The sequence below is a fragment of the Lissotriton helveticus genome, chromosome 2_1 (genome assembly GCF_964261635.1).
Source record: "Lissotriton helveticus chromosome 2_1, aLisHel1.1, whole genome shotgun sequence".
Classification (NCBI taxonomy): domain Eukaryota; kingdom Metazoa; phylum Chordata; class Amphibia; order Caudata; family Salamandridae; genus Lissotriton; species Lissotriton helveticus.
This window is the reverse complement of record NC_136059.1, coordinates 846,739,976-846,752,428: the sequence shown is the minus strand read 5'-3', so window position 1 is coordinate 846,752,428 and position 12,453 is coordinate 846,739,976. Positions and strand designations below refer to the sequence as shown.

Sequence of the window (12,453 nt, the reverse complement as noted above, 5' to 3'; positions counted from 1 at the left end):
GGTGGTCACCGTGGTCCAGGTGCGGAGGGTGGCGGTGGGGTGCGTTGGTTCGACAGTTGGGTGCGTGGGGGGAGCGCCGAAACTGTTGTAGATGTCTGCTATCTTGCGGTGGAAGAACGAGGCGAGAGAGTCGCAGAGATCTTGTGAAGGAGTGATGTTGTTGTTGCCTGTGCTGGGGTTGGAGAACTCCTTGATGATGCTGAAGAGTTCCTTGCTGTCGTGGGCGTAGTTGTCCAGTCGCTCCTTCAGTGATTTTTTTCTTGGCGGTGCGTATGAGCTGGTGGTGCTTGCGGGTGTTGCATTTGAGGGCGGTCATGTTGTCGGTGGTCTGGTCGAGGAGCCAGGCTTTCTCGAGGGAGCGGCAGGTCTTCTTGGAGTCCTTGAGTTTGTCACTGAACCAGGGGGCCTTCTTGCTTCTGGGTCTGCTGGGAGGGTTCTTCAGTGGTGCGAGGTCGTCGGCGCAGGCGGTCAACCACTGCGTGAAGTTGCGGGCTGCTTCGTTGGGGTCCGTTGTGCTGGCAGGTGGGTTCTGGCTGAGGGAGGTGGTGAGCTGGTCTGCGGTGATCTTGCTCCAGTTCCTGTGAGGAACCTGTTGCGGGTGGTGGTGGGTTGTGGTTTTTCTGAAGCTGAAGTGGACGCAGCTGTGGTCGGTCCAGTGGAGTCCGGTGGAGTGGCTGAAGGTGATGTGCTTGCTGTATGAGAAGACGGGATCAAGCGTGTGGCCGGCGTAGTGGGTGGGGGTGTTGACCAGTTGCTTGAGTCCGAGGTTGGCGAGGTTGTCCAGCAGGGCGGCGGTGTTGCGGTCCTTGTTGCTCTCCAGGTGGAAGTTGAGGTCCCCTAGGAGGATGTAGTCGGCGGAGGTGAGGGCGTGTGAGCTGATGAAGTCCGTGATGTCTTCGCTGAATTGTGTGCGTGGTCCCGGGGGGTCTGTAGATGAGGGTGCCTCTGAGGGTCGTCTTTGGGTTGGTGTGAATCTGGAAGTGGAGGTGCTCGGCGGCGGCGAAGGTGTCGTTGGAGTCGGTCGTGATGCGGATGGTGTTCTTGTGGACGATGGCGATGCCTCCTGCGGTCTGGTTGACGCGGTCCCTCCTGATGATCTTGTACCCGTCCGCGATGGCGATGTCGGGGGCTGAGGAGACGTTCATCCAGGTTTCCGTGAGGAAGGCGATGTCTGGTGATGTTGTGTCGAGGAGGTTCCAGAGTTCCACGGCGTGTCTGTGGACGGAGCGGGTGTTGAGCAGGATGCACTTGAGGTTGCTGCTGGTGCTTAGCTTGGCGGGCGCGGTGCAGGTTCGGAGGCAGGTGAACTTGCAGGTTCTGCAGGTGAAGGGTCCGTGAATGTGTTTCGGGGCGGCCCGGCAGCAGATGGGGTTCCGGCCGGCATTGAGTGCGTTGAGGGCAGCGGCGTCGTAGGTATGTCGGGTCGTCTTGCATCGGTGGGGGCCAGGGGTCCTGGCACTGGGCGCGGTCCAGGCGCGGACGGGCGCAGACGGGCTTACCTTTGGCGCGCCTTCGGCGCACATGCGGTGCTCCCGCTGCGCGCGTCCGCTGCGCACTCGCTCAGGGGGCGTCATAAGTAGGGAGCCGGGAGGGAGGGTCAGCGGGGCGGCGAATGGGCAGGAGGGGGGGCGGGGCCGCAGGGGTCAGCTGCGGAAAAAAGAAATCGGCCGGAATCGGCGGGAAAAACGGAGGTGGGTGGCACAGCGGAGGCTTGGTCTCCCACGAGGAGCTGCGGCAATCAGGCGCAATCCAGGAAGCAGGTCGGGAGGCAGGAGTCAGGAGGCAGTGTAGCGTGGGGCGACCTCGCCTAAGGGGAGGCTCAGCGGTCGCTACCTGCTTCTGGTGTGGACCCCTTAAGTAGGGAGCCGGGAGGGAGGGTCAGCGGGGCGGCAAATGGGCAGGGGGGGCGGGGCCGCAGGGGTCAGCGGCCGAAAAAAGAAATCGGCCGGAATCGGCGGGAAAAGCGGAGGTGGGTGGCACAGCGGAGGCTGGGTCTCCCACGAAGAGCTGCGGCAATCAGGCGCAATCCAGGAAGCAGGTCGGGAGGCAGAAGGCAGGAGGCAGTGTAGCGTGGGGCGACCTCGCCTAAGGGGAGGCTCAGCGGTCGCTGCCTGCTTCTGGTGTGGACCCCTTAAGTAGGGAGCCGGGAGGGAGGGTCAGCGGGGCGGCGAATGGGCAGGAGGGGGGGCGGGACCGCAGGGGTCAGCGGCGGAAAAAAGAAATCGTCCGGAATTGGCGGGAAAAGCGGAGGTGGGTGGCACAGCGGAGGCTGGGTCTCCCACGAGGAGCTGCGGCAATCAGGCGCAATCCAGGAAGCAGGTCGGGAGGGGGGCGACCTCGCCTAAGGGGAGGCTCAGCGGTCGCTACCTGCTTCTGGTGTGGACCCCTTAAGTAGAGAGCCGGGAGGGAGGGTCAGCGGGGCGGCGAATGGGCAGGAGGGGGGGCGGGGTCAGCGGTGGAAAAAAGAAATCGGCCGGAATCGGCGGGAAAAGCGGAGGTGGGTGGCACAGCGGAGGCTGGGTCTCCCACGAGGAGCTGCGGCAATCAGGCGCATGGAATTAGTCTGGCACCATCCCAAGTTTGCCATTCACAAATGTGCAGTTCCTACTGATTAGTGGAAATTACACAACACAAGTACCTAGCTTGAGTGAACAGGCTTAAAATATAGGGGCTTCCATAGGCTGTCTTGTAGAGGTCAATCTTCCAAAAACCAAAAGAAGATCCCTAGTTCGCATAGGGAGTCTTTTTCCACAGAGAGGAAGTAGGAAACAAGCATTTGCAATGCAGTAGGTCTCGCATTTGTGAGAGTTAGAGCTATTGGCGTTGTAAATGACATTGTGTTTTACCTACGTGTTTTGGTTTTGCGTTGGCTTAAAGCAACACTAACAGGAGATGGGAAGGGAAGAAGGAAAACGGACAGGAAGGTGGGAGGGAAAGAAGCCACAAGGGACCTGATGCAGTTAAAAGTTGATATGTGTACATAACATCAAATTAACATTAGCCAAAAGAGGTCAGCAAAGAACATTAAATACTTTCCTCGCTCTCGTTTTCCAGTGCACATGAGGATGAGAGACAGCAAAACAGTAACAAGAGTAATATGCTGCTTGAAAAGAAAATTAACACACAGTGCGTGCCTTACAAATAAACACTCCAGTAGGGGCACTGCTTGAAGCAGGGGTACACAAAAATTCTTAATGTAATCCCCTACAACACACCCACACTGCAGGAGCTACCCTGAAAGGTATATTAATAATTGACACCTGGTAGACACACACCTTGAGTTACTTTTGCTGTGAAATACACAAACTTAGCAGCAAGCACACTAGCTACATTTCCTGAAAACACGCAAATAACAGCACATCAATCAAAGTGTGTTGTCAACGAAGCAATCGCACTGTGTGAGCGTCCTCTGGATCACGCACACAATGGATATTCTTCCTCTGAAATTCACGCCAACTGTATTAAAAGAGAATGCGTCCTTGGTCTACTATTTGACACAAACAGAAGAGAGTTTGATTTTGAAATGCCACGTTTAGTTTTGATCTCTTCTAGTGACAACACGCATTGATGCACTCTGAGAAGGAATTATAGCACTAACTGTTTGAAAAGTGACAGTAGAGTCCATGCAAACTTCCAGGACTGTAAATGAGCCACCACGGGAAAGTGCGGAAGTAATGTTACGTGAGATATGCGACCACATGCAGTTATCCCACAATCTCTATTTAACTGAATACTGGTTTATATATTAGTTTTTTCAAAACAGCTGATTTGGAAAATGCTTATATCCATTTGGCCTAATGGGTATCAAAGTATTGAGTTTGCCTGAACACGGGTGGTTCACCGGTGACACACGTAGAAAGCCCAACGGGGACACCAGCAGTCCAGACTTGCGGGGGGTGGAGGGCGGGCGGGTGTCTAAGAGGGGCAATGAGGCTTGTGAAGCGGGTGAGACAGGAGAGGAGGTGGGGGCAAGTGGGTCTTGAGGGACATGAGGGGAGTACGGGAGGGGGCAGATGAGCGAGGAATGCGGTGGGTGTGAAGCAGCAGGTGGGGACAAGGGAGACAGTTCACTAAGAGTAGAGAGGGGAAGCAGTGGAGGAAAGCGGCAGTGGGTGGCGTTAACGCAGGAATAGAGTGAGCTACAAACAGGAACAGCAGAACCGGATCCAGATCCGGCCTCACCCCGAGGAGAGTCTATCAGCAGAGCGCTTTATTCGAGAAGAAGTTCACTCACACCACTCCTGCTCTCTCAAGCAGCTGCAAGCTGGACACTGCACATCGGTAACAGAAGGATAACATATGATGTGCCTGCCAATGCTACCATCTTAGAATGCCAAACATGTCACCAGAAGACGTACTTTGAAATGAATCTATTCTCTCTCACTCACTTCGTCCTACACTTGCACAGTGCCCACCAGTCCTCCAGGGGCGACTGAATCCGTTATCAACAGTGCTCTGAAAGGCAGACTCCAATTGTTTTACTCGTTGTTCAGCGCGCAACCTTCGCCTTGCGGTCGCATTCTAGGTGCTGCTCACGCGGTGTAATTTGTTTTGGATGCCTGTCAGTGCCAGCAGAGGCATCGAAAGTTCGACAAGTGCCCGGGGCTGTGGGAGGTCATCAGGTGAGCCGTTCCTGGGCGGGATGAAAGGTCAGCCGGATCAGAGCATTTAGAACCAGATAGACGGCTTGAGAGTCAGACAGCGAAGTCGGTGTAATAATAATAATAATAATAATATCCACATTTGTAAAGCGCACAATCACCCGTTAGGGTCTCTAGGCGCTGGGGGCCGTCGGGAAGATTAAGCAAGCTATTGCCCAGAGTCACATGGTGCTGGGCTAATCTGCCGCCGGTGCCGGGGATCGAACCGTGATCCCCAGATTCCGGAGTCAGTCGCCCTGGCCGCGGCGCCACACCTCTTCCTCTCATCACACAGTGCACGAAAACGCCAGAATAACCAGAGCTTTCGTGTTAAAAACAGATTGTTTTACACAATGTATTGTGATGTCATTTGTGAAATCCGATTTTTATATTATTAGTGCCAAGGTATCAGAAACTCAACAAGCCGCCGCATCCTCTAATACGTCACCGGAGGAAGAAGGTGGGGGGGAGAGTGAGAGCAGAGGGGTGGACAAAAACAATACAACCATAAACCGCGCGGCGCTCATGACGAGCGCCGTGCTGATTATGTATGGAAGTGAGTGTGTCATGCTGCAACTCACCATGCTGGGCTGCAAAAATCCTAAAAGAAAGTTCCCTTTGGATACACATGAACCATAAAAGTGAACGAAAACTGTTGGTAGGCGGCGCTGCTTCCGGAATAACCGGAAGTGATGCATCGGATCGACAGCCAATAATAAGCCAGCTAAGAAAAGCAATGAGTTTACTAATGGCAAGCAGCAGGAGAAATTACCCGGCAATAGGCGGAGTTTCACCCCTGATACAGATTACTTGATGTCTCGGAGAGACAGCGCATGCGTGCTGCCTAGGCAATACCTAAAAAAGGACACTCCCTTTATCTGAGTTGTTGGGCAAAACACTGTAATGTTATTTGGGAATTGGCTTTGACAGCCGGTTCTGGACTTTTGTGTGCACCTAGGTTGTGGTGTCTACTGGGGTGCAGCCTATATGGTACTTTCTGTGTCATTTAAGGCAACATTGTGCTTTGAGATATACCAGAGTGTGCTGAGTTTCATACCATATAAGAAGCTGTTTGCATATATGGTTTCTACCGTGCAGGATTCCTTGTACACATTAGGGCCTTTGGCGCTGCAGATGTTGAAGAGCCGCAGCTGACCATTGATGAGTGGGTGGAGGCTTTGCCAGAGCCACCTGGAAGTGGAGTGAGCAGTACTGGCTAAGGTTGTTGTGAAAGCAATGTTTGGTGTTACAAGCACCTTAGGGGTGCCACTTGTGGACCTGGCGGAATCTATGGCCCATTCAATACCACTGAGGTTACGTTTCAAAGATCTTTTCCAGGGAGATAATTTTGATTTCCCCGGTGTTGCAAGGTGAATATCATTATAGATTGGTAGAAGCAGAAAAAGAGGTGGCATGTTCAAACATTACATGGTATACAAAATATAACAAAGAAATAGATTTACTGTTGTTACTTTTTACGCTTATGATCTTCTCCACACAGTGCATTAATTACAGTATGTTTCACATGGTAGCCAGTTACTTATGAAAATTACAGTATAGTGAGGGCCACAGGAATTATGCGGCAGGAATTGGGCAAATATGCGGCAGGAGAGAGCCAAATTATGCTGCAAGAATAGGCAAATTAAGCGGTGTGATGCGGCATAATTTCTAATAGTATTACTTGATTATTTTGTCATTTTTAGGTTGAGGATAGCGGCGGTGCGCATGTGCTGCTCGCTCTGCGGGACTGCTGTAGTAGAGTATGCAAGAGTATCCGCGCCCTCTCTCCCCCGTATTTTTCATTGGCTTGTGTCATTGTCTTTCGTAAATCTGCCTTCGGATTCATTAATAGGTTTGTTAGTCCCTCCTTAGTACGGCCTTGTCTTCATTTGTACCCTCCCATGGCGACCTGCCCCTTTACTTCGGTTGGTACACAGGACCTGATATTTAGTCTGTAAGCACTATTTACTTCATTGAGTTTATCTTTCTGCAGGCCGGACATGCGCTGCTGCAGCTGAAACCAGTTGTGTTTTTTTTAAGCAGCACGCAGCCCCCATAATACGGGTGCTAGCTTTCAATCACTTTAAGCCGGCATTATCTGGTGTCTGTTTAAAACCCCAAAGTAAAATGGATTTAGAAATTATTAGCAAATTAAGTCATGAGAATTCCAGGTAGCGCATAATCCTGTGCTAATGGACTGAAACGGACAACAGCACATCTGTGTTACATGTCATCTGCACTAAAGCCACCTGATGGGTTGTTTTCAAAAACCTGTTTTATTAACACCAATACACCACTACCGCCAATACCACTGCCAGTACCACCACCACCACCACCACCAATACCACTCCCACTAACACCACCACAACCAATACCAACACCACCAATACCATCACCAACAATACCACCATCACCACCACTAATACCACCACCACCAGTACCACCACCACTAAGACACCAATGCCACCACCACCACCAATACCTATACCACCACTAAAACAACCAATACCACCACTACTGATCCAGCGGCGTACCAACAACAGACACTCCACTACCATATACTCACCTGGGCCCATAAACACTCACACACTTGGTTGAGAAAACCGCTGGTGTCAAAGTTTTATACATTTCTTTTAGAGTTTCAAGATTATTTATTCAATTTTCCTGACTAATCTGTCACTGATCAAAAAGTTCTTCCCTCTGGTCGATGGACCATTAGTGGAACTAATTGATGGTGAAATGACATAAGTTAACTTATTCTTTACTCAATGTAAATAACCACACACTTGGGAACATTTTAAATCTTTATCTAAATTTCAAAACGCATGTGAACCATCTCAAATTCACAGTGCAGTCACTGTCATTCATAGGAGAGAAAATTCATTTAAATCATCAAACATACTCTGGATTCATGCAATGATCAGTGCTCAGAAAGGGAGAGGACAGAGAGAAAAGAACATCTGCAAATAGCACGAAATTATATTTACCAAGAATGGTGTGAAGAACAACCCCCTTGCCAAAGGGCTGGTAAGGGTCCCCCGGGATAGATCAGGCGACAAAGACTTCAGGACAGGATAGATGAACTCTCTTGAATACCGATGACTGCGTCGCACCCCTCTCTGACACTCTCTTCCTCCTCGAGATTCTTCCGCGATCGTCTGTCTAATCCTAATTAATTTAGGATAGTAGGTTCTGCATTCGGTTCTTCATCAGCATCTCTCCAAGCAACAGCTTCTCTCGCTACTCCGACAGCACCCAGGGTTCACAGCATCTCAGCATTGACGTCTAACTAACTAACTAAATCTATCCCAATTATTCCTTTCGCTCTGCATGTTCCACCCATTAATGTTTCAATATCGTAAAAATACTAAATCTCATTGGCCAGGTAAGGGGGGAAGATTATCACACCATGCTTACATGTTATTAAATTCAATTAAACTATTATTCACAAACCCATCCCCGTCATTTATTCTTTATTTCTCACCCGCATTCATGTTTCATTTGCATCATTTGTTTAAACTCTAACATGCAGGTCCATTCAGTTGAACTTTTCACCATCTGTTCTCAGGCTCTGGCACTCTGTGTCCTTGCCCTTTTCCCAACCTTTGTGTCATCATTCCGAATCAGCTTACAGTGCCCATGCACGAATGTTACATGGCTCAGCCCATTCCAGCCATACATGAGAGGCCCAAATACACACTAGTGATAAAGTCAGAAAGACAGATGTAAAATAAATGGTTTCACTGTATACCACCCATCTCTACTCTATCCCAATTTATTTATTTATTAGACTTATACCCGCGTTAGCTTTAGTAAAAATCACTCGATTTAGTTTCAAGCAAGCAGATGCCAAACATGCGAGTCTTTAAGACTCCATATTAGTACCTTCTGCTCATTCGCAAGGATTTCCCACCAAGCGACAGCTCGTCATACTACGTAGATGCAGTTGACGCATGCACAATAAAGATTTCCCAGTTTAAAGCAGTTTAATCCTTTGTTCATACTATCACTGTTAGTAAACACATAAGCAAGCTTCACTAACCCATGTGTTGGTGTGGTGCGCATTCATTTTACACAAAACAGTTTTTAATACTTTTTAGTGGGATAAAGGAGCGGATTGCTTCCGTGCAAGTCTCTTTTCTACAGGTCCTTGCTCCATCACTTCCACCAATACCACCACCATCAATACCGCCACCAATACCACCAATGCTACCAATACTACCACCACCAATACTACCACCACCAATACCACCACCACCAATACCACCACCACCAATACCACCACTACCATCACCAATACCACCATTACCATCACCAATCCCACCACCATCAATACCACCTCCACCATCAGTACCACCTCCACCACCAGTACCTCCACTACTAGTACCACCACCAATACCACCACCACCACCAATACCAACACCTCCACCACCAGTACCACCACGACCAATACCACCACCTCCAATATTGCCACCAACAATACCACCACCACAACAAATACCACCACTACTAATACCACCACCAATACCACCATCACCACCACTAATACCACCATCAATACCACTACCACCACCACTACCAATACCACCACCACTACCAATACCACCACCACTACCAATACCACCACTAATACCACCAATACTACCACCACTAATAGACCACCACTAATACCGCCACCACCAATACCGCCACTAACAAAACGACCAAATACCACCACCACTAATACCACTACCACCACTAATACCAGCAAAACCACCACCACTAATACACCACCACCAATACCACCACCATCAATACCACCACTACCAAAATGACCAATACCACCACCACTAATACCACCACCATCAATACCACCACTACCAATGCCAGAATCACCACCAATACCACCACTAATACCACCACCATCAATACCACCACCCCCAATACCACTATGACCACCACCACCACTACTACTACTACCACCACTATCACCACCACCACCAATACCACCACCAATACCACTACCACCACCAATACCACCATCACCAATACCATGACCAATACCACCACCAATACCACCACCAATACCACCACCATTACCATCACCAATGCCACCACCAATGCCACCACCATCAACACCACCTCCACCATCAACACCACCTCCACCATCAACACCACCTCCACCATCAACACCACCTCCACCATCAACACCACCTCCACCATCAACACCACCTTCACCATCAATACCACCTCCACCATCAATACCACCTCCACCATCAACACCTCTACCACCACCACCAATACCAACACCTCCACCACCAGTACCACCACCACCAATACCACCACCTCCAATATTGCCACCAATACCACCGCCACTACTAATACCACCACCACCACCATTACCACCACTAATGCCACCATCAATACCACCACCACTAATACCACCACCACCACCAATACACCCCCACCAATACCACCACTACCAAAACGACCAATACCACCACCACCACCACCAATACCATCACTAATGCCACTACCACCACCACCACTACTACTACTACCACCACCACCATCAATACCACAACCACCAATACCACCACTACCAAAATGACCACTACCAATACCACCATCACTACTACCACCGTCAATACTACCAATACCAGCATCACCACCACTAATACCACCACCACAAATACCACCACCATCAATACCACCACCCCAATGCTACCAATACCACCATCAATAACACCACCAATACCACCAACACTACCACCATTACCACCAATTCCACTACCAATGCCACCACCAATACCACCACCACCAATAATACCAATCCCACCACCAACACCACCACCACCAATATCAATACCACAGACACCAATACCAGTACCACCACCAATACCACCACTACCAGTACCACCACCACCAATACCACCACCACCTATACCATAACTACCAATACCACCAGTGCCACCACCACCACCACCACCAATACCAGCACCACCACCAATACCAGCACCATCACCAATACCACCCACACCAATACCACCCCAACAGCGTCGCTCACTCACTAGTAATAGCAGGGGCACTGTACGATGCCGGAGCTGCAGCCAATACCATCCCTCGCTCTCTCCATGACTGCCATAAAGCGCAGCCTGTCCTGCACCAGGAGGTGAAGCCAGGGCCTTACTACAGCTGGAGTGTTTTTATTAGGCCAAGAAAGCAATGACATTACGCAATGCCACACTGCACAGTCAAATCATGGAGAGAGCAGAAAATAGTGCCCCCTCCCGCTCTTCCTCCTGAGCTGTGACAGTGTAATCACAGAGCAAAAGGTGTTGGAGTGCTTTGTTAGTGTTTATAGCTCAGATCATTTGTAACTCTCACTTCTCACTATGTGTCTGTGTAATTTAGAACACTTACACCTCTTCTTCACGGCACTATTCACCACTACTTTGAAAACGTCGCAGGCCGGTCTCTTCCTTTGATATTTACACTCTAGCAAGCGGTCGAGAAGGCCCTTTATTGCAATGCAATATGTCTCGCATTTGCGAGAGTTTAAGCTATTAGTATTGTAAATGACAATGCCTTTTATTTATGTTTTAAAACCCAAAACATAAATAAAAGGCATTGTCATTTACAATGCCAATAGCTCAAACTCGCTTGAATGCGAGATCTATTGCATTGCAAATGCTTGTTACTGTAGGTCATAAATATGTGAAAAATGCTGCTGCTGTACAATTACATAATTCCATTGGCTCTGAGTATAGTTAATCATCATGTACTGTCGAGTCACTACATGTAAATTTCAATCTCATAGTGTTTGTAAATATGGATTATTAAATATGGATTATCAAATATTTCATTAGCAAATGTGTTGTTAATCTCCACACATGCACTTGTGCTGCCTTTCCACATCTTTACATTGTAAGGGCAGATGTTGCTCAAACTATTCGCTCAAAGGCAGGCTAATGAATTTCATATTGAGTGCGTAGAAATCGTTGCTTGTTTATTGTTCTAGACATTCGTGAAAAAGAAAAACTGCTAGCGAGTCTATGACAAAAAATACAAAGATATGTGTCCCTTCCTGTCAACCAGGGCTTCATAATGTACATACCTGATAGGTTTGGCTCGACTCTGAAGAATCCTGACTGCCTGTTAAAGATACTGGGTCAAGAGCTGTTTCTGCATGTTATCCTTCCTCTCAATCTCAAGAGGACATAAACAGCGGCAAATCTTTGACTTGCTCACTAACCCTCTCTTAAAACACTCTTCTTTTTTCCTGGCGTAAGAGCTTCGTTATTTATGACTGCGACGTTTTTCTTTGTCTGTTTAATGTCTTTTGACTGTCGTGGCTGATTTGTCCAAAATGTAGAAAAGAAGAGTCTGGACGCCTTCTGCTTGCTATTTGCTTATTACTGCTTGTTTCATGACAGTTGACCTTCTTCACTTGTAATGGACGCCAGGGCTGACATTTTGTTCTTTTAATTCTAGGTCCATGAAATGGAACACAAATTCAAACTGCTAGAAAAAGAGTTCCAACAGTACAGGGAACAGCAGAGCAGCAAACCAGAAATCCGGCTGCAGTCTGAGATAAATCTTCTCACCCTGGAAAAGGTAAATTTCGCCAATTGGCTGTTCACATTTGTTTACACTTAAAGCACTGACATTATTTAACACCATAGCACACCAATATTTTCTGTGGGAAAGCATTATTCTAAGTGTTTATTAATATTAATTTACTCCTTGTCTCCTAGAACAGATTAGGGTAGCATACTGGTTGTTACTTCACTTACTTATTGCTCTGTATGAACATCTCTTGACACTGATAATG

General features: G+C 48.6%; 1 protein-coding gene across 1 annotated transcript in view; it reads left to right on the top strand.

Annotated features, from left to right (window-relative positions):
* Nucleotides 1–12,453, top strand: part of CEP120 (centrosomal protein 120) — a 337,501-nt gene that overhangs the window by 215,469 nt on the left and 109,579 nt on the right. Inside the window, exon 17 of the mRNA XM_078675575.1 lies at nt 12,114–12,236. Within this exon, the coding sequence (XP_078531701.1) occupies nt 12,114–12,236 (123 nt within the window). The remainder of the gene's footprint in view (nt 1–12,113; nt 12,237–12,453) is intronic.